The following is a 26,285-nucleotide window of genomic DNA, read 5'->3' as shown; positions in this document are numbered from 1 at the left end:
GTGGTGGATTATTTTTTTTGTGTGTGTGTGTAGTTTTTTTTTTTTTTTTCTTTTAAATCAGCTTTTTATTTTTTTTTTTTCTATAACTGTTATTTCAATTTCCCATAGCACCTTGGCAATGTCAAAAACAAATACAAATACAAGTATCATCATTTGAACATTTAAAGCATGGAACCTACTTGACACAATTTTGTGGGGGTTTTTTTTGGACAGTTTTGACAACAGGAATAGACCAGGACAGACATAGAAGCCAGATGGGTGTTTTTTTCTCCTTTCACTCAAGCCCTGCCTTACGAGGAGCTCAGAGATGCTGTGGGGAAGCTGGATTCATCCGGGAGGAACACGAGGGCCGTACTCACAGGAGCTCAATATATTATCTGAATCTTTTGTTTCCTCTAAAAATCAGGGTAAGAAAGAAAAAAAAAAAAAGAAAAAAAAAAAACCACAACCATTTACGCACAGTCTGTTTATAGCTGAAATTGCATCTTCTGGAAACTGTATCCATAACTGAAGCTCCATAAAAATAAACCTCTGGTTTCTTAAATATAAAATTTTTAGGTTGTTACACGTTAGTTTGCGGATGGATTTTTATTCTTTTTTTGTTTTTTTTCTTCAGAAATAAGTTGCTTTAACTCCATTTCAAGTCCTCCCAACTGTACATTAAAAACAGACTCCAAAAGCCTCTTGCAGTGCCTGTGCTAAAGGCACTTAGAGAAGAGCTAACTAAAATACAACAAACCAAAGCTATGTACCATCCTAAAGGAAGCTCAGACTATAGGTAATATATACACACAAAGAGCATGAGAAATCATTCGGATTAATGGCAACAATCGTTACGTTTCAGAAGGAAATATCAAAATTAGAAACAAAAAAAAAAAAAACAAACACAATTCTATTGCATATCTGTAGTCATCGAGGATTTACAAAAAAACTCATCAGAAGCAATTTCCCCCCGAAGTGCATTTCTGTTGCATCGTCTGTAATACAATGGTGCATTTTACAAATTTAAAATATCATCTGTACATATCAGATATTTCACCCCAGGCGGACACCCCCGGGAACAGTAAAAATAGCAGACATTTTCAAGACAATTAAGCTGATATTGACAAAGTAGTAAGGCCATAGCTATTGAACTACAGTAAAGCATCGATTAAGTCACTTATTTGCTACTGATCTGCCACAGTATCACCTTTCTCTTCTGGTTAATAGAGTGGGTTACATTTTTATGTTATTTTTCTTTTTATAGATCTACTGCTAAACTGCACCATCATACTGTGCCAGGCTAACTTTTTTTTTATTATTATTTTTTAAAAACAAATATAGCAGGAATGTAAGATGCTATAAAACTAACTTAATTTTAGAAATCAAAAGAAAAAAAAAATTTGCACTTTTTACTATCACATGCAAATAATTACTCCACTTTTCGCTCTCCAGCAAAAATGCAAGAGAGCAGCCCGATCTTTTCCATGCACAATCATTTGGAAAAGAACTGAAACAGGGGAAGCACACTTCTGTAGGGAACAGAAGTCAGCAATGCTGAACACAGCTCACAGTTCATGAAAGTTGCACGCATGGATCATCCGCAGAGTGGGACGGGTTGTGTTCACACCGCGTGCAACGGAGCTGCTGAGAGCTGCTGTGTCACCGCGGGTCATTCTAACACTGTTGAACGAGGGACAGTTTCACCTCTAACGATGAAGCGATGTGACTCAAATGAAAGCCATGAAGCGATGTGACTCAAATGAAAGCCACGAGCTGCCCCAGAAGTCAGCCTGGCTCACGTCACCGTTCTGTCCCTGTGTCCCCCAGTCTGTCAGAACTGGGCACACACAGCAGTTTGCCTGAGTCTACTACAGGGATGAGAACGTAGCAGCTAGCCCGCTTAAGTGAAACGCTTGCCATGCAATACGAGTACTGCAGGAGAACTTGCACACAAAACTATAGTTTTCACAGCCTTTACATTGACTTGGTTATTTCCCCCAACGCACAAAAGATTAGGAAAGAAAACAACAATATCAATGGCGGGGGAGAAGAGGAAGGGGAATGCTAATGTTAAATCCTTGCAGATAAGTATTAAATAAATAATTATGAGTGCTCTAATTTGATCAAAGTCTTAATATGCTGGGGGGGGGGAAAAAAGAAGAGCCAACGGGTTTACAGACTCATTCGCATACACTGTACAGGAGCCATGCTCTGCTGCTGGGAAATGTACATCCAGGACACACAAAGCATCCTTTCCACGGTCAAGTCTTCCCAATCACCATTCAAGAAAGACTGAACTGCAGTTCATTTTTTTTCCCCGTAAGTAATAAAATAATTTTTTTTAAAAAAATTCCATTTCACAATTGTTAAAAGCTCTGATTCCACCTTGGAGCACTGCATGGTTACCAGGTGCACTGAGAGCACCCAGTGCTTCCTGAACCCCCAGTGACAGCACACATCTACCCACACATCTGTGACTATCACAGTTTTTCCAGTTTGACTGCAGTCGTCGTTTGTAGCCTTTAAACGGATCAAAAATAATTCTGAATTCCATTTCAGAACTTAAAATGTTTCAAAATATTCGAATTTCTCTATCATTCCAACAAACGTAGCGTTACCGAAATAAATGGAGAAGGGTTCTGTAAGCATTCCTAAACTGTAGACATGATCAACAGTTATTATTATTTTCTTCTTAACTAAATTAAAAGAAAAACCTCCCAAACGCAGTACAGGTAGTTTAACAGTGAGTAATGATTTTGGTTTGGTTCTCTCTTTTTTTTTTTTCTTTTTTTTTTTAATATATATGTGTGTATATATATATATAACATGCGTAGAAATGAACAGTTAACTGCATAAATACATCATATTGTGTTATGAATCAAATCAAAGCAATTGCCAAGCTGAATAATAAGTTAGAGAAATGACAACTCTGGCTTTATATATATATTTATAAAAATAGATATGAGTGTTCTCAAAGCAGTTGATAGCGAATGCCTACTGAGTAAGAAGTTGCCAAGGGTTATCTGGCTAAGAAATCAGAAAATGAAAGTTTTCACAGTTATTTTAACTGCCACTTACATTCATTCTAATGGCAACACTAACATATATTACTAAGATGTTTACGGTATATATCACAATTGAGTTTTCCAGTGTTCACAACTTACGACTTAAAGTTTGTACACTTGCTATTCGCTACAGAAAGAAAAAAGGCGTGATTTCTTGCTGCTGGAACCTCCTCCTAACGCTTCACACAGAACTTTGAACCCTGGCGTGCTGATTTTGGCAGATTAATGCGCTGAGTTTTCCCATTTCAGTCATTACGGTCATCACCTTCAAACTTAACCACTTACTACACAAATAGTGTTGCAAATTCAGTCGGCATACAGCTAGGCCAGATGCTACCTTTTGAGCAGCTTCTCTGAACATGAGGGTTTTTGTTTAATTCTTTACCCTTAGTTCCACTTAGAACAGTTTTTCAAAGTCAGTTGTTACTGTATCAGCTGTAAACGAGTTCCCAGTACATGTAAACTCTGATTTCTAGCATACAGCATCCCATGCCCTACTCCAAATCACAGAGACAGGTCAGCATACAGAAACCCAGCCACGCCTGAGCTGCTAACTATTCCAGAGCAGACTCCAGCCTGAGCCTGGCAGGGCTCCGTGGGGCACAACTCCACAACTCCAGGCTCATTACACACGGAGTTAACGCCACGGACCGAGCAGCTGTCCATCGCTCATCTATACTGGGTCTGCCTCACAAAAACATACCAAGATAAATGCACAGAAGCCTGCAATAAAGAGATTAGAGAAAGTAAAAAGCGAGATAAAAACAAATGAAAAACCCCACCACGTCGCCCTCAAGGAGGCGAGGAAGGTCAAATCAGGAGTTCTGACACGCTCCCTTCTGCCTCTTCCAACTGCACGTACAAGACAGGTTTTGCCGTCCATGTGCTCAGACCTACAATCCAGTCTCCTGTCAAAATTATAGTTTAAAAAGCTTGCTGAATGAGTTATTAGTAAGGTCAAGAGATATACTCCGAGCTGGAAACACAAAGTTCACTACAGTAGTACATTCAGTTTTTACCATCGGTAACTAAGCCGTGACAACATACCTGGCTGCACTCACCCAACCTCACACACCGACCAAGCACCTGGGCTGCAGACACGCTCTGCAATGCAAGGCCATCAATGGCAGACACATCATCCTACAAGCCAACTGTTAAATAGGTTAAAAAAAAAAAACTTCTACTTTTACAGAAATGCTCATCTTTTTCAAAAATAATAATCTCTTATCCTTCTCCTCCTACGCCAAGCGAGACGTTAATTCGCCCGATTCACAATCTTTCACTTTGTCAAAAAGCTAGTTTCACAACCCCAAAACAGATTTCAAGCAGGAAACCCTCTGCAAATTAAAAACAAAAATACAAAAATTATAATCTCTATATTCATATTGATTGGAATCCTCCAGCATTTGTGAAATCACTTTCAGAGATGAATTTTGGGACCCTCCACACCTTCTCCACACAAGCCACACTCCAGTTCAGTATTCCCCTTCACGAATACTTCTTTCTCAGTCTCCTTTGCTGCTCATTAGTCCACAGCTGAAATTAAACAGAGGAATGGGCCGGACAGGCGTTACTTTGGTGACCGAGGTGGCACGTACTGCTCCTTGCCGACACGCCGCGGCGCTCCCTGAGGCGATGATCTGCGTCCAAACTGGCGCCTCTGTTCCCTGATTTTCCCCGCAGCTCCCCGGGGCGGCCCGCTGCCTCGGAACCCGGAGTAATCCTTCATCCGACCTTCAGCCTTGTCAGCAGCCTTCTCCGAAGCCCTCTCGGCTGCACCGCTGTCGTCGTTTTTGGCAGGGGGAACGATGTTGGTGCGAAGCTCCCTGAGAGGCTGAACAGGAACGGGAGGTGGCTCCTTCGGGGGCTTCTGGCAAACTTCTGCGTAACTCAGCTTGCGCGGCTCCTTTGGGACCAAGGGAGAAGAGCGGTGTTTACAGACCAGAATAACCACACCGTGCTCTTCCACGCGGTCCCAAGAACACAAAAAATGAGTGCTGAAACCACAGCTGTGGCAAACTGCACTGAAGAGATCCAGGTGCTACTTCAGCACACCTGAGGGAGACTCCCCACATTCCTCACTCCATCCCTGCTCTGCACCTTACCTGCACCGACGCCACAGGAGCTGCACTTGTGTTAGTAGGAGACGAGGTGGCGTTGGTGGTATTTGTCCTTGGTGGCTTTGCAGTGCTGACAGGACAGACAGACACAGGTGGGGACGTGTGGCTTTTAACATCCTTCTGAACAGACACTTCTGGTTTGCTCTCTGGCTGAACTGCGCTGCTAAATCAAGAACGGTTTAACATTAAAGTCTGCGACACACTTCAGAGCCATAGCCATATTTTATTGCAGACTGGTGCAGCTTTTACTGCCATGATCTATTTTCATCTTGTGGCCTCCACAGGAGCTACCCTCCACAAAGGGGAAAGGAAGCACAATCATTACTGCCATCCTGCAGGATGTCAGCTACAGTCTTAGCCACAGAACACACAGATTTTAACACACCCGTTCACGTGAGCCGCATACCTTAACACCACAGCTTCAGTCTGACCCGATGAACTCACGCTCGTCACAGGCTGCTGGACAATGCTGTGCGTCTGTTCCTCCTGAGCAGAAGCCGGACAGCTGGGCAGCAAATCTTTGCTTTCCTGTGCAGAAAGAAGATGCAAAGTATGAAGAGATGACACACGTGCTTGAATTGCTCCTCAACATGCCAGTACACAAAAACTGACAAGTGGGATTTTTCCAAAGGTGAATCAAGTCCAGATTATAGGAATTCTGTTTCTTTTTGGAGCACCTCTAAACCAATTCCCATTTATGTGGGTGAAACAGTGGATAAAGCCCACAGTAAATGGGGTAGGTGCACAGTAAGTGCTCAAGCAGCAGATTCACCTGGAGAAGCCCCTGTCTAGACTACACACAAACTGTTCCTACAACAACCAACAACCCACATTTCCCTCCTTTATTCCACTCCAGAACTGAGCTTACACTATATGTCATTCTGTAATTACAGAAGCTTCAACTGAATACTCCCACGAAGCCAAAGAAATCCAGAAGAGACAGAAGATGCGCTGTTATATTAAAACAGCACAGCGTTTGGTCTTAAAGCACTCTAATGCACAGCTCTAACAAGAATGATTAATTCTTTAGGCAGGGGAGAAGGAAGACACAGCAAGGTGAGCTACTGTGCTCTTGCCAGAGACTTAAGCAGATACCTTTTCTTTGCCGATTCCCTTGACTACATCAGACATCCTGCTCTCCAGCACAGGCTCTCCTGGTATTTTTGCTGTACTACCAGGCAAAGGTGGGAAATTTGATGCTAACAAATCAAACTTTGGTGTCTGAGTCTTTGTTTCTGTTGAAGGCTGAGGTCGCTACAGGGAAACAAAATATACGTTAGTTAACAGAGTCATGACTTGTAGTACTGAAAGAGCTGAAAGTGAGCACCAGGGAGTCTCCTGAGAAGCAGTGACTACCAGTGGTGTAACCTAAGAACTTAAGGACTGTGCCACTCCTTCAATAAATGCATGACTTGCAGTAAAGGAAGTGGAACTTACCGAAATCCGGTCATCTTCTCGTCTCCTCCGACCTCTGAAGATGTTTCTCCTTTAAAGGGAAAAACAAGCTGCTCAGTCACTTAGCTACAGCCAAAGTACATCACAAGGGGACCCGTAGCAGAGGGACTCATAACAGACTATCGATGAAGATTTATTTATTCTTTATGCCAGTACAAATACCAACATTAATTCATCAAATGTTCTGGAAACGACTCTGGAGAAAAATCAGTTATTCTGGAATAAAAACATCTTAAAGTATTTGCCAGAAGAATTGTCAGGTATTCAGTCAAGCAGGAAATTCGTGCTAACAGTTAAGTATTTATCATGCTCTGTTCAAATGTCAGTTCTCTCCAGTGACAATTTACAGAAATGTCTATTGTGCCAATGGCTGATGATCCTTGGCTCAGCATCATTTGAACCTCCAACACATCGCTGCATTACCTGCCCCTGCCAATGCCATAATCTCCATTCTGCTCCATCTGCACGGTAGGAGAATCCTTCTGGGAATAGCCTTGCTCCTGGTGCCCCGTTAGCGTGCTGTTATGTCGCTCCATAACAAAATTCCTTGAGCTGGTTCTACTCAGTGGTCCATCCCCCATTGACACAGTGCTGGCTGCAGCTGGACCCTCCGCAGCGTGCTCTGAGCTGCCTGATGATCGGAAGTGAGGCTTCACACTGCAGGGTACATGGCAAGAGGCTCTGTAACCCAGAGTTTAAAGAACAAACTGCAAAAGTTTCCACTGCCTACTGTTAATCTGCAGCTGACAAAAAGGAGGAGGTCAATATGTACTGGACCTCCATCAGAGAAGTCTTGTTTCCTGAACACTTGTCGAGAACAAAGAAGCTGTTATTCCTTCCTTCCATCTATTCCTTCCATTCTAGCTCTCCTGCCACCTCTCTTCTCATCAAACGTTGTCAGCAGAAAACAGAGGTCACTGCCTGGCAGATCCCAAAAGAAAACAAAATCCCCAAAGACCCGACACAGTAGAAGAGACAGCGTAACCCCGACCTGTACCTGCTGCATGGACACTGGGTTCTGGCAACTTATTTGGAGAATGAAACCTGAAGAACAAACCTCGCTCCAGCACAAGCGAAAAATCTGAACTGTAACAGGAAACTGGAGCAGATGTATGAGTGAAAGAGGCCTGGGCAGATCAGAGCAGGGAAGCTGAGAGCCCTCCTCCCCAAAAGCCAGGATCTCAGCCCCGCTGCTCCCGTTATCAAACGCCTCCACATTGACTGTGGTTTTCCAGACCTTTTACCCACTTATTGATTAGTCAGCATCAAAGCTGTATCTCCTTTGAACCCAGATGTGGCTGTGCACACTCAGTGTTACTGTGTGCTACAGCTCCAGGTCTTAAACAGAAAACTACCCAGGAAAACCAACCTGCCAGAAGACAGAACAGAGCCTGTCTCGTCTCTGCCAAATTCTGAGTGATCAAATTCATCTGCTTTGCCAAAGCCACTTTAAATCATCTTTTAGATGGCTGGACAGAAGATATCAATTTAACTTAACCAACACTAACACTGAGGACTTTCTCTCACAAAACTCAACCTTCCTTTCCCACAAGGACACTGCAGCAAATCAGGGCAAAATAAACACAGCCAGCTTAGACAAATGTTTAGCTACAGACAAAAATCCAATATTTAACTAGCGACTGCCTGTATGACAGAAAAAATGAAGCTTAATGAGCCAGGACAAATCTGAAAGCAGCAGCTGAATGAACCTCTCTGAATGAACTCTCCTACAGTTCAAGAGGAGATGCATCAAACAAAGATTAATTCATCTTTCACAGCTTTGAGAGGCATTAAGAACTGGTTCTTAGGCCCCAGTAAGGCCACGTCTTCTCAGATCATACTTCAGCCCTCAGATCTCATAATCTTAGCCATCATTGAGAAGGCCACAATCTTATCTGGGCAGAAGAGCAAAGCAGAAGAAACAAGGAAAGATAAGGAGGGAAAAAAAAAAAAAAAAGCAGCAGACAGAAAGAAAGGTGACTTGAAAGAGTAAAAAGAAGGAAAAGCAAGCAGTGCAGGCTGCCCAGACGCTGACTGTTGGACCTGTTCTCTCTTAGCGCGATACTTGATCATCACTGGGCCAAACGTTCAGTCTTGTGCTCGCAAAGGAGTCCTGCTGAAGTGTAATCCCTGTCTGCTTCTGGAACATTAAGATTTATTGCTGTGAAAGCAGAGCTTGGTACAAGCACAGTGGCTCAGCAAGATGAGCAGGAAAGATAAGAGAACCGAGAAAGACCAGCAGAACCTGCACACACCTGACCCTGAGGCTATAATTTCTCAATTACTGAACTTTGGCAAATGAAAGTTTTAAATCAGAGGAGTTTTAAAAGCTTAAAGATGAGGCAGGTGCAATTCACAAGAAGTCAGTGAGTGTGTGGGCATTCCCAGACATTGATCTTTGGGCACATACAATTCTTGCATGTTTTCAGCATCCATACCTCTGAGACGACCCATGAAATGAGCAATTTTACAAGCTTTAAGTTGCAGCACAATTTAAGGCAAAAAACAAACAAAAAAAAACCAACATTGATCAACTTCAGAATTGCAGCTGTGATCTGTGCAGCTGTGACAGAATCAGCTGCCCCATCTCCTAAGCCCAACTGCCAGCTGCAGAGCCAGCATTAAGGCTCTGCTGAGTCACCAGAGACCACATTTCCAAGTTCATCCCCTGCCAACAACCACAAACCTTAACTGCATCAAACACTTACAGAACCGTCAGCTGTCAACTGACTCCACAAACAGAACACAGCTCCATTTCCACGCTGCCAGCCACATGCTGAATGCAGCAGAAGAGCTTGCAAATAAACCCATTTCCACCCACACAAACACATTACTACTCCATTGTATTTACAGAGTACTGCTCCAGCAAATACAAAGCTGTTCCCTCCTCCCCACTGTTTGTATCTGAGCAGTCTTCACAGTTTCTCAGGAAAGATGGGGATAAAGTAAATAAACTGCAAGTAACAGACACACAGCGGGTGCAGCTGTAGCACAAAGCAGTCAGGGGTGCAAGTGAGCTGCACACGCTGAGTGGCTCTGCAGGACTAAACACACAGCAGGAAAAGCTCATGTTTGCTCTGCAGAGTTTGTAATCTGTGCATGACAAACATAATTAGAAGTATTGCCTTACGAGGAAGTTATTTGTCTGCAAAAATTCCTCTGAGGCTTTTAAAGGAGTTACCTTTGCTCTCTCCAGTGCATATGGCCATTATTTTAGCCTTTTAAGCTGCTACCTCGATCCTTATTTTGTGGTATAAATCAAGTTGAAAAAACAGTTTGATTGTTTGATAAAATAAATAAACTGGTCCCATTATGAGGCACTGCACTCTGCAGGTGTGCAAAGAACACTTTGGGGTCTCAGTACTGTAAGTTCTCAAAAACAAACAGAGGCAGTTTTCTTACCGATTCCTATGGAATGGGCGACCTATACTCAAAGAAGCAGCATTTGTTTTGTATGATCCTGGTGTATTAAAGCCGTTCACAAATCCACCGTTAGGAAAGGGGGCCTGCAACAGACAGAACAGTCTCAATGGCTGAACATCAAAGCAAAATGTTTGCAGTTACACAGGATCAGTTTCAGCAGTTATTCATTTAGTCCGTACAAACTTTTATGCAGAGCTACTCCAGCTAGCATGCTGTGACCTTACCACTAGAGAGAAAACCCCATCAGGTTAACAACCAGCAGATCTCCTTCAGCACAGTCCTCTGCTTCCTGGAAGAGCTGCAGAGCTCACCCACTAACACCAACTACTGGATAACTGTGCACTGAAATCTGACAATGGCAGACAATGGTGAGATCCACTGCCGCTCTCACAGCCTTGCTTTATGAGGTCCCTGATATAAAACAGAGCCATCTGACTGAAAACCCCCACACTCTGCAGCTGCAGAGCCTGCTAACCCCACTGATCTGTTCTCCAGGCCATTACTGATGCGCTGGGCTATCTTCCCCATTCTCATCACTCAGCAGCTGTTACTCACCAGTGGTGTTTCAAAGTAAGGTGCAGGATTTGGAGACCATGTCTGAGGCACAATGCTGTAAATAGAGTACTGCTGAGGACTATATACAGGTTGCATAAACAGCGGTGAGGCAAACTGTGCTTGTGTTTGAATGGGCTGAGCATAAACACTGGAATCCACTACCCGGTAACCATTCTTAGCAAAAAATGTGTTGATGGCTTTTATCCTGGCCTGTAAGATAGCAAATCACATCCCACGTGTTACTCAGGAGAAATGAGAGTAGAACATGATACCTTTCTTGCCCATTGAAATTGTAACACAAAGGACTCGAAGAGGAAGTAAGTTGATTACTTTTCACAAATCAACACTGATAAAAATGAATCAGATTACACTCTTAGGAGCATAGGATTAGGATACACACACTTTTAACTAGAGATGAAGTTTAAGGTAACACTGCTTTCTATAGCAGCAACCATCCAGACTCCAACTTGGACACTTCCTTTCACAGCACAACCAGTGGGCCTCAGCCTTATTTGCAGTGCAGTTAAGGAACCAGAGCCTCGTGAAGGAGTCCCCCTCCTGAGCTCTGCAGATTCCCAGGGAAGTGGAGAAGATTAAACAGAAACGTATTTCACACCTCACTGGAAGCAGCACTGTGCTTAACCTGCAGGCACCAAACAGTAACTTCTCAATGCTCACTCAAGTCAATGGCCTACAGAACTGCAGGTTTTATCTCTAGTTTACATCTATCCCACTGCTAATTCCTTAACTCCCCACTCCCACAAATGTGCCATGTCATCCCAATGGAAACAACATTTCATTCTGAAATCCCTTATGAAACAGCCTTACCATTATTGGCTTGCCCTGAAAGGTTTTCACTTCTTCCCTTAAGTACTTAAATGCCTGCATAGAAGAGATTAACATTAGAATACCTTGATGAAATTGTACCACTTAAGAGATATGACTTAATGTGCTTCCCTGTTAGCTCAGCTAACTTATCTGGTTATCCTGAATTTGAAGTGTTAGATATCACAGTTGTGGCAAGCAGACAAGCGAACTGAAATCCTACAGCCTTCTAACTTCTACGTTAACCAGAATTTGGAAATAATCTCTTACAATATCAAGAGGGAGGATCAGTAAACAAAGAATACTTCTAGCTGTGGGCAGCACACATGCAATTCTCTCCAGCAGGGAAGCACCAGTAACAAAACAGAGGTATTATTAAGAGCTGAAGGCAGTCTTACCTGTTGAGCATCTGTATCAGACTGGAATGTAACGTACCAGTTGTTGTTGTGAGCAAACTCACAGCTTATGACTTTGGGGCAGTTTTCATTTTTAAACAAAGCCTTTACCTCCTAGGGGAGAGAAAGACATCAGCTACTTATGGTGCTCCAGCTCTCCTCAGCAGCAGGTTTCACCTGATCAGAAATGCTCTTTTATTCCCTTTACAGAGCAGCAAATTATCCTCTACCAGTTAATGAGCTCAACAGCACAAGTGCAGCGTACAAAGCTCCCCAAGTAAAACTCCTCCCAAAGTAAAGAGAAATCAACTGATTAAAAATCACCATGATGATAAAAAAAAAACCAATACCAGAGTAAAACTGGCGATAATTCTGTATGAAAGTAGCAGCAAAAAAAAATCAGGTCACTGAGACAGTCATCTATACAAGAATGATTTTAGGGGATATTCCTCATTTGCAACAATCAGTCGTATTTCACAGACAGGACATGCTAGCAGACAAACACCCCACATTACAACTTTAAGAAATAAAGAACTAAATCATTCTGTTAGCCAAATATCAGTAGGAATTTTATTATCCCCCTTCGCTGAACATAATGAGCTCAGCTCACACTGGGTCACGATGAATGGGAGATGTGTGTGTTTAAGAACATTTCTTGCTGCCAGAACAACTGCCTGACTTCAAGTCAAGGCACCGCTGGGACAGAAATTCAGCCTGAACTCCAATCTGTGTCCTGGGCTGATTTCATTTTTGGATCTAAAGAGATCAGTGCAAAGTTCCCTGCAGAAAAGCCTCACTAGCTCCATTTTGCTGAAAGTTTACTTAAGAACACTTTTATGTATTAGAAAATAACAGGGACAACAGCGACAAGGTCATTTCAGTTTGACTTCTTTAGTCAACAGATACAGGCAGAAAAAAAATCACTTCTGTGGTTTACAAGAGCTTAGAGCTTAATTAAACACCAGTTGACCTTTTAAGCAACACTTCCTGCTGCTGCCTGAAGCACTGCTGAAGAACCTTCCAAAAACACCAAGCTCTCCATTCTTATAGAACTCTTTACCTCTACAGGTGTTGTTTCAGGGATCTCACGGAGAATGATAATACATCGTTTGTGGTTTGGTCTGACTTTCTCCCCTGTCTCATCCACTTGTACCATAGGAGAAGCTACAATTAAAACACAAAAACTGGCTTAAAATGGGACAACGTACAAGGCAAAAATCACCTCAGCAGCATCACTTCCAGTCACTCCTTTGCAGTGAGCAGTGAACTGGGAGCACTCTCAGCAAATCACTGCTAACACTCTCCCAAAGCAGCCTCTCACTAAGACAGATTTAGGCATTTATAACAGGGCATAACTAGAATTCAGGAGTCTGGAACAGCCCCTGAAATGCATTCTTTGCTGTACAAGGTTCTCTTCAGCATTTACCAAACACCCAGACTTACATCTCAAAACGTCCAGAATAAGGTCCATATCAGTTGTCAGCTTCTTAATACCTTCCATGTTAGCAATCGTCCATATTGGAACAAACTGATCGCTGTCCATTTGGGACATCAAGTAGAGATCCTTTGAAAGATTCTCACTAAAAAACCAAATTCATTATTTTATTAAAAACCTCACAATTTTTATTTCTTTTTTAAACAGATGCCTTACAACAACATACTTACTGCAAGGCTTAAATATTCACCAACACCACTCACAGCCAAAATGTACTCATATTTCATCCCTTAGAAAGTGCCTTAGCAGATCAACACAAAAAGTAAGATGATTAAAACAACTACTTTGATGAAAGTTAGAGCATGCTCTGTGTTGCTTTCTCTGCTAAAGCAATCTTGCCAAAGACATCTCTTCTCTAAATTATCCCAGCACCTCTCAGCACAGAGGTCAGCCTGGGTTCCCATTCCCAGCAGGGATGCATGGATGGGGCTGAAATGCACCACAGTGCTTCTGCAGCATTCCAGCAGACCTCATTCCGTACTGCAACCAGCTGCTGTCACCCACAGCTCACGTGTTTATTAATCAAACAAACAAAACTAAGCATTTGCTAGCAGTTTTAATGAAGAGCTCACGCCAAGTTGAGCTGACTGTACCGTGAAAAGCAGAACTCGAGTTGCTTCCTCAAACATTCTCTAATATCTTCTGTGGACACAACGGAGTTGCCTTCACCTGAAATTTATCACATTCACCATCAGATCTCAGGTTCACATCAACACAAGAAGCCTTTTCATTGCACAATTCAAGTATGAATCCCTCAGGGTAACAAAGGAAAAGGTCACAGAAGATACATTTAGAGATGACTGCACTACACACTGCAGGCTGTGTCATTCCTGTTGTGCTGAGTTGATCCCACGGCCTTCATCTACCTGGCCGACTGCAACAGCTGCTCTGGATCTCCTTGTCATTTCCCATTCAGTGTGTATCCAAAGTCCCCACTCCTCATGTTACAAGTCCTACCTTAAGGGCAGCATGCACTGCAGAGTTACAGCTACTGACAGTGGTGTCATTGATCAAGTACCCACCGGCCACTTCATAGATTTGGTATCCGAGATCTTCTGTTGTTAGGACAATTCCATTGGCAGCTGCTTCATCGATTCCTGTGCCATTTCTTGCAGCTTCACACGACGTGGAGTACATCACTTCATATTGCTTGCAGCTGTCCTCTGAAATCTCTACGTTACCTGGCAGAAAAATGCACCAACAGCAGAAGACCAGCTATAAGCTTCAGAATAATTTCCATTTGAGAACGTCAGCATTAAAAAAAATACTCAAGAATGCAGTAATAACAAGGCTTGGATTTTCAATGCCTACGTTGCAGAGGACAGCACTTCCCACCTCTCTATTTTCACAAAGATCTGGATTGCACAAAAGGTCTCAATAAATAACAGGGTCCTGAAATCGTAAGATTCCCCCACCCAGACTCTCTGCTGAAATTTAAGGCATTTAAAGCTCCACAAAACTTTGAAGAACTGCTCTGTAGTTCCTACTCCAGTAAGAGCCCTGCTGTGCAACAGTTCTCAGCAACACCAGGTGATCTTCCAGGATTATAAGTGGCCCTCAGAACTTATTTTCCTGTTCACAGGGTCAAGTTTATACTAAAGTGCAGCAATGGCAAAAAAGACATCTTGAACCCATTCCTACACGTTTAGCATCTTGCTTCCCTCTTAGCGCGTTACAGTCATCACCGGGCCCTTCGACTACCATCACCATCACAGCGGAGCCCCGGATCCCTCCTTCAATTCCCACTCGGCCCCCACACACCACAGTCCATAGCAACACGCAGTGCTGGCTCATCTCACCCTCAGTCTGAGTCCCCACCACAGCTGCTGGTTCGTGCCACGAGTGCTCTGCGCCATTGCTTGGCGGCGCCGCCTCGCCGCTGCCCTGGGGACCCTCCTGCCACACCTTGGCGTTGGGGTTTAGGCCAGCTCCTTTGGATGTTACCTGCTGAAAAGAGCACAACAATTCCATGAGAGAAAATAACCTCCAGATGCTCCAACAGGCAAGTCTGATGGCACAGGTGAACTCTGTGATTTGCTGTGCAGATCCACATGCAAGGTGGCCACGAGCTGCTAACCACCCCCGTCAGTTTTCCTCACTCAAAATGGGAAAATCTCTGGTATTTCCATTTCCCAAGTATTTTATTTCTGCCTCCACAAAGCATTGCCTCCAACTTCTTGACTGACACCAGCCAGCAGCTTCCCCTGCTGCTGATGACTACGATGCACTCTGCTTGTAAAAGCTCCAACTTGTAAAAGCTTCCAGTCCTCCTGTCACCTTTCAGCAGAAATGGGGATTTCCCCCCTCCACAACCTATCCTAGACAGGAAGGTTAAAAAAATAAAACAACAAAGAAAGGCCATCACATTCCAAAAGGAAGAGTTAGAACGAGTTACTGAACTTAATTGGTGCCATCTTTCCTAACAAAGCATCACCTACACTGGGCCAGGACTCCTCATTACCTGATGTCTCTATGACTTGAAGAAAGCTGTCAGCAGGATGTTGGTGAACTTGTAACCAAAGAGATAAATGCTCCCAAAGACCCACGGTAAGGATACACAGCACCACAGCCTGCCTGGAGGTGGGGGAAACAGAGCTGCCACGCTTTTAAGACTGGGCAACAAGAACCGCAATTAGAGTAAGAATTCCTAATTTCCTCCAAGCAATTAACACGCTGTCCTCCAAACTGGTTCCCTCTTCATGGACAGCCCACTTCATTCACAGCACCTGCTTGAATTCGGAAGGCAAAAGCCACCCATCTCAGCTCTTATCTCACAAATTCATGAATGAGGAAGTTTGATATCACAGCCGCCAGCCTCCAGGAGTCTGAAATCAAGGAGTGGTTCACTCCCAGGCCTGGAACAGAAAGGAGGATAAGAAAGCAGCTGCAATAGCTTTAGAGACAATTCTGCCAAGGTGGCACTGAGTCGCTCGGAGGACAACTCCAAGCCCAGTAACAAAAAGCCTCCAAACTGCTGAGAAGTTCAAGGCAAACACACCAGAGGGCGAAGCAGAGGTGAAAGCTTCTGCACGCTGCCTTTAGAATTCAAAAGCTTCTAGGCACAATGAATTCAGTCCACGCTGCTTTGTGAACGTTAGCAGAAGGATGTGGCTGGAAACAGAAAGGAGAAGCAGCCGTAGTGCAGTGTGAAGGGACAGAGCAGTTCCTCTCCAACGAGGTGCTGGAACCAAAGCTCAGTACGCAGCTGCGGCGCATTCCCCGCAGTCCCAGTGCAGTTCAGCAAACTCTGAACTGTGCTCTGCCCACCCTCGGTCCCTCTGTGATGCAGCACTGTGGCAGCAGAGGGATCTGCTTTGGAAAGCTAACATCACATTTCCTTCAGTTTACCTTTCATCACATGTAAAACCAAACACCAACGCGCATCCAGGAGATGATTCATTACTCACAAACGCTACTTCTCTGCCTTAGGTCTTACAGGTAGAAACTCAGCTCAAGATGAAAATAATTGTAATGTGCAAATATGATAAAGTGAAACTGAAAGACTTCAGGGGTATCACTGCACCTCTGAAGCAGATCAGAACTGAAAAGCAGCCCTGGGTAAGTCTGAGTTACTGCAGCACATCCTGGAAGCCACACATGTTAATGGCAAGTTCCAAAATCACAGGTGCCAGAGAAAAGTAAGAAAGAAACTGAACAGATTCAGACTGATCGAGAAATGAATGGGCCTATTAATACAGCATCTGAAATACACTCCTGAAACAGAGCGTGGGCTACTTCCTCTTTGTTGCAGTGCATTTAATGACACATAATGTAGCTCTGGAAGACCCAGCCCTGATGTCACGCAGCTTAATAGCAAGACACCATGAGCTCTGAGCAGACAAAAAGTCCCTCATTTACATCAGCCTTCAGAGAATAGCACGAGCTGTGCTCCCAGAGCTGTGCTGCTGTTCTGGCAAGTGGTTCTATGGGAGAGGAGGCCAAAACACCGATTCCTGCTTCTTTAGGGGAGGTGAACAAACACCAGGCCCTTCCATTGGCTGCCGAACAACCCTCCCTGCTGCTATCGGGAACTTTCATGATGAGGTTAAAGCTTTACAGAGATACAAAGGTTAGGAACACTCGCTGGCATCCACGAGCTGACAAAGCTCTCAGCTGAGCCTCCCCCACCTCACATCACCTTCAGCAAATGTGGTCAAAGATTCCCCTCCAGAAATTCCTCCATGTTGGTCACTGAAGCATCTCTCCTCTTGAGAAGATGACAAAGAACACTGCCTTTTATTTTATCTGTCTATGCTACCTTGCACAGATTCAAGTGAGCCTACAAAAATGAAAAGACAGCTTCTTTTACAGCATATTTTAATCCCGCAAAATCTTAACACTGAGTTTGGACAAACTCCATGGAGCAAACTGAGACCCTAGAAGAGCATCTAGGTGAAAAATCTAAAAGAGAATTCATTAAAACTTGCAATGTGAGAAGGCAAACGTTTTCCAGAAGGGAAAACATAAACAGAGGAAAATAATAATAATTAACGATTAATAAATTGGCAAATCTATGGGAGATTGACAAAGAGAAACCTTATGAATGCTGATGAGGAAACACCTGCGGGGATGCAGACACATGCTGTCATCCATGGCGTTCTGAAAGCTCAGCCAGGCTGAGAGGCAAACCGAGGAGCACTGCTGTCACACACACAGAACGCCTGATTTGCCTGCAGGACATCCCATAGTAACAGCTCAGCACCTCGAACATCCCCAGCAGTTCTCAAAACACGCAGCAGTAATCACAGGACAACCACTGAATGCTGATGTTTACACACTGCACAGTGGGAGCTCCTCCTGTAGCCCTCTGTAAAGCAAAGGCACAGTGAGACGGTGCCGCCCCCACCTGAGCCAATGGCTTCTGTGGGAACTGTGTCAGCCATCTCAGTACTCACAGTCCTGCTTTTCTCACCAAAAAGCACCACTGATAGCAATTAGGGCAGCATTTCAGCCATCCTGAATGCACAGATTTCAAAAGTTTCCAATAAATCATCAAATTCTAACAGTGTACTTGCCACGGCTGCAAGCAAAAAACATCTATCCCAAATATTAGCATGTGAAAAACGAGCTTCACACCACTACCTCAGCTCAGCAAGTTTTCTGAGCTAAGAGACTTTCAGAGCAAACAGAGCTGCACACGGTGAAGAAACCAATTTGCAATCAGCACGTGCACACCTCAGCTAAGCCTAAAAATACAGCACTGACAGCTAAAGTCGGTGAGCTAATTAATCCTCCCCAAAGCTCCACGACTTCCAGCGCAACCCTTCTCTGCAGTGTTTTTCAGGCAGCCCCACAGAACCAGAGGTGAAGCCGGGCTCTGCTTCAGTGTGCTGCACTCCGGCGATTCAGAACAGCCAGCTCTGAGCTCACATTGGAGGGGAAGTGCCTTCACAAGGTCAGATGTGTTTGATTTGGAGCCCCTGAGATGATCACTGATGGTTCCTGAACGAAGATGGCAGAAACTAACAACGCTTATCGACAAAAAGGAAGGAAGGAGATCAAAGAAAACAACAAAAATACGGTGTGTGTCTTTGCAGGATTCACTGCACACCTGCACGGCTCTGAGCCCAGTGGGAGCACAGATCCTCCACACTCAGCTCAGCACTGCTCATGAGCTTCAACAGCCCCTCCTCAGCTGCCATACTGCAAAACCCAACTCTCGCAATTTGCCTATGTCTGCACAGCCTTTCCCCTTCCCTCCCTTCCATAAAACTCGAGCTGTAGAACCGAAGCAATCACCTTAACGGAGGGTTCCCAAAGACTTTGATTTACACTTTCTTCAATGCAGAACGCATCAGCGTTCCCAAGGGAGCACAATACGCCGTTACGGATCGATTCGCTTTCCTCGCTCCCGTCCCATTACCGCAGCCGCTCGCTCCGGACGCTCTCAACGCCGAGCGGCGCAGTCGCACCCGGAGCCGCCTTCGGGAACCGCGCTGAGCGCACGCGGCGTGGCGTGCAGCCCGGCTGGGAGCGCCGCGACTCGCGGCCGAGCGTTGCGGGGCCTCTGCGCTGCGCTGCGGCCGCTCACAGTTTAACGGAAGGACCCCCGGCCCGCCGTGAGGCCGCTCCCGGTGCGAGGCCCCGCGCAGCGCGTCACCTTCAGGGCGGGCCCAGCGCCGCCGCTCCCCGAAGGTCACCGCGGTGCCTTTCACCGCCCCCGCCGCCTGCACGCGGAGGCCCCGCCGGAACGTTCCAGATCGCCGACCCCCTCCTCTCCTCCCCGCCCGGCGCCCCGCGCCCCCCGGCCCCGGATTTGCTGTGTCAGCCCCGTCCCCTCCCCCCGGCGCGGCGCGGCGTGCGCGGCCTCCCCGCCACATGGCCCGGCCCGGCGCCGCGCCTCACCTCCACGAACAGCAGCATCGCGTCCCCCGCGCTCCGGCCGGCGGATCTGGGATCCGCGCCGCGCTCCCCGCTGCCCGGCGGCGGCCGCGCCAGCGCCGAGGACACCCGGGCTCCGCCTCCGGCTGCTACCGCCAGGCCCGGCCCCCGTCTCCCTCCGCCGCCCGCCGCCTACTTCCGGGGCGCGAGGGATCGCTTCCGGGCCGAAGGCGGAGCCGGAGCGGCCCAACCCCGTGCGGGGCGGGAAGGAAACGTGCGCCCCGCCGGGGATGGAGCGCACGGCGCACGGGGGGAGGCAGCGCCCCCCTGCGGACTGGAGGTCGCTGCGCCGGAACCGGGCGCCAAGCGTGGTCCTGGCGCTTTGTTTTACGGAAATAAGCCCAAATTCTGATCCTTCGCCCTCAGCCCTTCGTCAGGGGAACGAACCGGGGCTCCCACGACTGGGGGAGCGCACGGAGACGAGGAGAGGCCTTCGGCCACCGCAGGATTTCATCCAGATGACGCTGATACAGAAATGGCACAAATCCACCACTGTGCACCCAGTGCCACCGCATCCACGTGGGAAGGGCTCAGCTGAGCCCACCGGAACTTCAGTCTCTTACTCTGTGCACCACAGGGTGGATTCACATTGGAGATACTCTCACGTTGGAGACAAGTGTCTGACTGACAGGAAGGGACAAATCTCCGCTGTTGGAGGCATCAGGATGGACAGTAGGAAAAATTCCTTCTCCAAAAGAGTGGAGATGCAGTGGCACAGCTGCCCAGAGTGTGATGGAGTCAGCATCCTTGGAGGGGTTCAGGAACCATGGAGATGTGGCACGGAGGGACGTGGTAACAGGCATGGTGGGGTGGGTTGGAGTTGGACTGGATGACCATAGGGGCCTTCTCCAACCTTAACGATTCTGTGGTTCGTAAGCACAAGGATTGTACTCTTCCACTCACTGCTCGCACGGACCCAGCAGCAGTGACACCACCAAGGGGATTCCTGCATGGAAAGCACCTCCAAGCCTCCTCAAAGCAACAGAGACTGCCCCAAGTTACTGCATCAAATCTCAGGGAAGGTGATCTAGAAATATTCCATTGAAGAATCGCAGCCAGCAGTGGGCTCAGCGTGGGTGAAGGATGCAGATCCATGACAGTGCCTCATGCCCTGTGGGGGAACCCCGGCCCCACTTAACACCATTACCTGCAATTACAGCCCAGCAAATCGCATGAGTTTGAGCCAGAGAGGTAATCGAAGTCCATTGAAGAGATTAGAGGTGGTGGCACAAGCTGTGCCTCAAATTGATGGCCCAGATGGCAGATCCCACAGGCATCTCACTGAGTGACAAATCTGAGATGCACCTAAATGAGAAAGAAAAGTAAAATAATGTAGAAGGAGCAGAATAAATAACTCTGTGCAGAAGAAATGAAAAGTGCCCACTTCCCGACAGCAGAATCTGTTCTGAAAGTGCACCTTCAGCCAGGGGATCCAAACGAGCACAGCAGAACAAATCCCTTCAGATCGTTATTTATTGTTTCTGGGGGCTACAGGATGGAACTGATCGCCTCCTTTTCATTGTTATCCCTCACCCAGATATAATCAGACTTAGCACATTTCATCTTCAAAGCACTTTGCAAACATTATTTCATTAATCCTTTTACCCTCCTGTGAAGTAATTAAGCATTATCCCCTTTTTACAGGCCTCTTTATCTTCAGAATCTGCTCATTCATTTATAGCGTACCCATTGCAATATCGCAGCAATAGGGAAATCATAGCACAGAATTGTTCTGAGCCTCGTGTTCAGACCTACTGAGCTCTGGAAATCCCACAGGAGCTGAGGGAGGCCCCAGTTGTTCTTTGCTCCTGCAGGATCTTCCCCATTTAATCACACTGGTAAAGTCGTTGGTCAGCTGTTGGCCAAAACACTTCCACTACTGGCAGAGCCCTTACTCACTTACAGCCTCATTGGGCTTGAAGTGCAGACAGGGCAGAAAAACAGACCCAGTCTATAGAGCTACTAAATAATTCATTTTGCAACAACAATTGTTTGTCTTCCGACGGAGCAAATCAGATGGGACATTTCAAGAAACAAGCTATAATCAGATAACATTTAATACCCATCTGAAAGGCAAAGAGAAACAAGTTTGTGTTTACACCACAGTCCGGTTTCCTTCCTGTTAGTCACCGTCTTCTGTTAACTTACAGGAGGGTGGTGAGGCCGACAGCTTTCCCTGAGCTCCACCCGGAGTTCCAGCAGCCCAATGCCCGCCTCACCGAGCAGCTCCCAAAGGCTTTCTCTGCACAGTCGGTTTTGGAATCGCAGCAGAAACAATCGTGCCTCTGTCTGTGATGTGGCAGAGCAGAATGAATTGATGCACACGCTGAAATGAGATGTTGTATTGTGAGAACAAATGAAGGGCACGGAAGAAAGCTCCTTTTTATGGCTCCGCTTTGTAGAGTCAGAAGAGAGAGGGGTTTATTTTTTGTTATTGGTCAAATTATCTGATTATGAGTGGATGCCAGTAAAAACTGGGATTTTCTGCATCCTATCTTTCCTCTTCTCTATTTATTTTTGCACCTCCTGAATTTATCATTTACTTCCCTGCTATAGACAGTGATCCGGTGGCACATGGCATCTCAGGAGCACCTCATCTGCTGCTCCAGAGGAGGAAACATGCTGGCAGGAGGAAGAGGAGGCTGCGACACATCCCCATAGAACACTGAGCAAAACCTTTCCCAGGCACTGGAGCCAAGAGGACATTTCCAGCGCCCACTGATTTCGCAAGAGGAAACTCCACCTCAAAGCAGCGCTGAGGGCACAGCATCAGGAATTTATCCTGAAGAGGCCAGAAGGTGAACGCTGTAACCGCAAGGCAGGCTGACAAAGGCAAAGAGCAATTCTTATTGTAGTCAGAAGCCTGGAGCAGCTACGCTGGCAAAAAGATTAATTACCTCTGGGTGTGAGCTGGAACCACACACCCAGCAGTCCTGAGGTCTGGGTTACTCCCAGCAAAGTGGGAAGTGCAGATCTCTCCCTCATTACAGAGAGGCAAGGATCCCGTTTCCCTATTCCTCAGCTTTCACCTCACTTCTACCCACACAGGAACACTCACTGGCTTCAGTTGCAGCTGAATACAAACGCTGTGTGTGTGAGGAGAGACTAAAATGCATTCTTCCTTGTTCTGATGGGATCCCACTGTGGCAAAGCTCTATCTGCCTGTTAGACTGAACATCAGCCCAAGCGCAGCCAGGGACAGGGATGACTTTCTGGACTCTATTGACCATTACAAGCCACCAACCTGAGAGCTGATGCCAGCCCAGTTACAATACCTTCAATACCTACAGTACCTTTTCCCAAGGCAAAAAGTGTTGAATTTGATGTGTTCACTACAATCTTGCTATCACATCCATTATCAGTGAGGAGTAAATACTGATACATGGTGCACAAACACTGGCAGCACTGTGTCCCAGCCCTGTGGGTGCACTCATTCTGGACAGCCTGGGTGCTCCAGCAACTGCAGCACAGCTTTTGGGATCACAGCGTTTTCCCAACATGCAGCACTGCAGACACTGGCTGGGTCTCCTTGATGGCTTGGCAAATATGTCAGAAAAGGCTGTTCTCAGCAGGCTGGTTGGAAACATCTGGCTTTAATTCTTCTTTAAAGCTGTGACAGTCGTTTGGACACCAAACCACTTTCCTTTCATCTATCCGGAGGACAAACCCTGTGGCAGAGCAGCTGACTTTCAGCCTGCCATTACAGCGTGCTGACTTTCATTACCCTGCAGGAAGAAAGAGGTCACAGAGGAGCCAGGGCTGCACTCTTTGCAGGGGGAGAGATTTCAGGAGAGGGCGGCCGCTCACAGCCGATGCCTTTTCCTACTCTCTTCCCTCCTTACAGTTCTTTTCAAGTTGTTTCAAGCCATACATTTCTCTGTCAACATGTCTTGAAGAGGACTCAGAGTCCAGCTTAGACCTGATTTAACTCACTCGATTCTGGGAGCCAAAGCTCTTGAGGAATGCTGTCCTGAGCAGGGTAGGGAGCCACTGTGCTGCAGGGAGGAGCTGCATCTGTTCAGAAATCCCACAGCTGAGGATGTTGAAGGCTTTGTGGATGGGCTGGCATGCAGGGAAGGAGTCTCTGATAAACAGGAATGCAGGCAGAGGAGTTTCCTCAGCAACTCCTGGAAGTTGTTGTCCTACTATCAATAAGTAGCAGTTATACAGGGGGACAATTTTTGAACTCTTTGCACAGCTGAGGAAGCCTAAAGTAAGAGCACCGAATGCTGGAAAGATCAGCTGCGCCATCACATGATCCATGTAACCACAGCAAAGTTTTATCCAAAGCCAGAGAGACTCTTGGCTCTGTTTGCAGGTCTGAGCTCAGCAGATCCTGCAGTTGCAATTTCACAAACTGCCACCGGTGCTGAAGCAAACTGAGTGCTGTCCAGGCAGAACCAAACCCACCGGGGTGGGATCGGTGCCTCTCCAAGTGGATGAGCAGCAGTTGCTGGGTCTGACTCCAACCCTTAGCACCAAGCAGACAGCACAGAGCTGCAGCTCCAAGCGGCAGCCAGGCAACAGCACTGAACAATGTTTCCCATGTCAGACTGGCTACGCCCAAAGTCCTGGCAGTGCTGCAGTGTACTACTGTGGCAGCAATATTAAATACAACAGCTCTTCTCATCTGCCCACCCTCCTTCCCCGCTAATGTGCCGTGCTCTTGAAAACGCCACAGTTCAAAGGATTTACCCTTTTAGTTCAAGTGCCCATATGAAAGCAACATACGCAGCCAAACAATAAGCTGCCCATGCATTCACAGCCATTGTCCAGCGCTGCCTGGAAGGAAAAATGCCATGTGGCAAGAGCACAGGACTGCTAACAGCCAAAGAAAATTCCTGAATAGCTCAAGCAAGTCTTTTGGTGACTGTGAGTTTCCCTCCTTTCCTTGCAGCACCAACATTACTTGCAGGGCAGCCAGGACACACAGGAGCTGGTCTCCAGTATCCTGGTGCAGGACAGCAGGAGATCCCTCTGCCTCTTACTGTCTCACCCAGGACCAAGGCTTCCTGGCAGGGAGTTGGAGTGAATCATGCAGGAGAGAACCGGAGCAGGAAATACAGCTGCCAGGGCTGACTCAGCACGGCTTCTCTCTTGGACCTTGAACAGATGGGAACTGTGAACAGTGTTAATGTTTAACTCCACCAAAAATCCCCTGTTTAGGGAAAGGCGCCTGAGACTCAGCAGCTTCTATGAAAGGAGGTCCTTTGCTTTGCCAGGAGATGCGCTGGTGGTGGTGCGGATTCCTCAGCGGCCAGATCAGCAATTGCACCTTTCAGCAGGCAAATCAAATCCAAAGTGCCTCACAGCAACCAATAAGCCCCAGGAAGGAGATGGATAAAATCAGTTAATCTCTGCAGGCCTGCTGGGCACACCAAGTCACACCGTAACTACAGACCTGTTTTATAAACCTCTAATGTGTAGAGCAATAACAAAGCATGCATCTGTGCAGAGGCCCAAACTGTACAAGAGTCACCAGTGAGCTGGAAAATAAGTGAACAGTGAAGTGAGAAATCTACTCATGATATGGATGTGGAACTACTCAGGGCATCCAAACTGTCTGGAAAGAGTCAGGAAAGGATCTCACACCACTGGGCAATCAAGCTACAGGCAAAACAAAATGCTAATGAATGCAAATATGAAGGGGCAAAGCTAGCTTGGCTGTAATTACACAATGATGAGGTCTAAGTTTGCTTTTTCTACTCAGAAAAGAGCTCATGGAATCATGGGGTGAGCTCTGCATTCACTGATGAAAACAAGCAGTATTTTTAAAAAGAAACACAACAAGGAAGAAAAGAAATCTGCATTGATCTTGCAAGATACCAGCACTCATATTTTATTGCACTTTACCTGCAGGGTTCACACTTGGGTGTGGTTTGCTTGGTTTTCTTTGTTGTGGTGCTGACACGTGCTGTGTGAAAGTCAGTCTTAATGTCTTAAACTGTGCCTAAAGGAGAGCTTGGAAAGGACTGCAGGAGCCAACAAGGGCACTTGTGCCATAACTTCTACCTAACAGATGCTGGGTCCTACGTTCTGTCCTTCTGGAACAGCAGTTTTCTGTAGGGCTTAAAGCCTCCTCAGTCCCACAGTCACCACATCTGTGATGGTTTCTCCTTTAAGTTATGCCACGCTGCTTTAATGATGTATTTTTCTACTGCCTTCCCTTTAGTTAAAAATAAATAAATAAATGGAAGGGAATGTAAGGACTGATAGAGCGTGTTTGGAAGCGAAGTAAAATTCCACTTTAATCGCTGATTAAACAAATGAGCGGCGCTGCTGGGAGGGGTCACACGAAGTTCATTGGTTGGGTGGAGGAAGAAGGAAAAAAAGCCACGTGGGTATTCAAGCACTGTCCATACCTGTGAGTGTTTCTTCAGCGGCTGCCTCACCCTACCTGCTGCTGCTGGGCCTCTTCTGTAGGAAGTTCAGCAGCTCCAGCAATCAGAGAAATCAGGCAGAGGATGCAGATTCCCTCAGGAAGCGCTGCTGCAGTGAGAGAGAATGGGGAGCATCAAGAAGAGAGCGCTGAAAAGACACAATAAAGTTATTTGCACTCTCCTCTCTAGGATAAATAATGCTCTACGAG

At 46.2% G+C, this 26,285-nt stretch overlaps 1 protein-coding gene across 3 annotated transcripts; it reads right to left on the bottom strand.

Moving 5' to 3' along the window:
• Nucleotides 1-451: 451 nt before the first annotated feature.
• LARP4 (La ribonucleoprotein 4) lies at nucleotides 452-19,742 on the bottom strand. Of its 3 annotated transcripts, none has more exons than XM_042887665.1 (16): nucleotides 19,661-19,742; nucleotides 15,115-15,262; nucleotides 14,338-14,496; nucleotides 13,909-13,984; nucleotides 13,264-13,400; nucleotides 12,881-12,984; nucleotides 11,824-11,934; nucleotides 11,429-11,482; nucleotides 10,601-10,810; nucleotides 10,025-10,128; nucleotides 7,046-7,279; nucleotides 6,605-6,653; nucleotides 6,263-6,421; nucleotides 5,574-5,695; nucleotides 5,153-5,330; nucleotides 452-4,953 (listed from the first exon to the last, which is right to left on the bottom strand). In XM_042887665.1, exons 1-16 carry the CDS (start codon nucleotides 19,676-19,678, stop codon nucleotides 4,618-4,620), a joined length of 2,199 nt encoding a protein of 732 aa, XP_042743599.1. In that variant the 5' UTR covers nucleotides 19,679-19,742; the 3' UTR covers nucleotides 452-4,617. The 3 variants fall into 3 exon arrangements, with proteins under 3 accessions (XP_042743599.1, XP_042743600.1, XP_042743601.1); XM_042887666.1 differs by having other exon boundaries at nucleotides 5,153-5,327; XM_042887667.1 differs by lacking the exon at nucleotides 19,661-19,742 and adding an exon at nucleotides 19,055-19,121 and having other exon boundaries at nucleotides 15,115-15,259.
• Between the last annotated feature and the right edge of the window lie 6,543 nt (nucleotides 19,743-26,285).

This window comes from Lagopus leucura, unplaced genomic scaffold (assembly GCF_019238085.1).
Source record: "Lagopus leucura isolate 7727_CA_CO unplaced genomic scaffold, USGS_WTPT01 Super-Scaffold_100103, whole genome shotgun sequence".
Classification (NCBI taxonomy): Eukaryota; Metazoa; Chordata; class Aves; order Galliformes; family Phasianidae; genus Lagopus; species Lagopus leucura.
This window is presented reverse-complemented; position numbering and strand designations above follow the sequence as displayed.

Bases quoted from the DNA above. Each gene is read 5' to 3' on its own strand.
- LARP4 (XM_042887665.1), bottom strand. The intron at 11,935-12,880 runs GTAAAGAGTTCT...TCTCTCCCCTAG, and splicing joins CTGAAACAACACCTGTAGAG to GAGGTAAAGGCTTTGTTTAA. The intron at 10,129-10,600 runs GTGAGTAACAGC...TGTCTGTTGCAG, and splicing joins CTTACTTTGAAACACCACTG to GCCCCCTTTCCTAACGGTGG.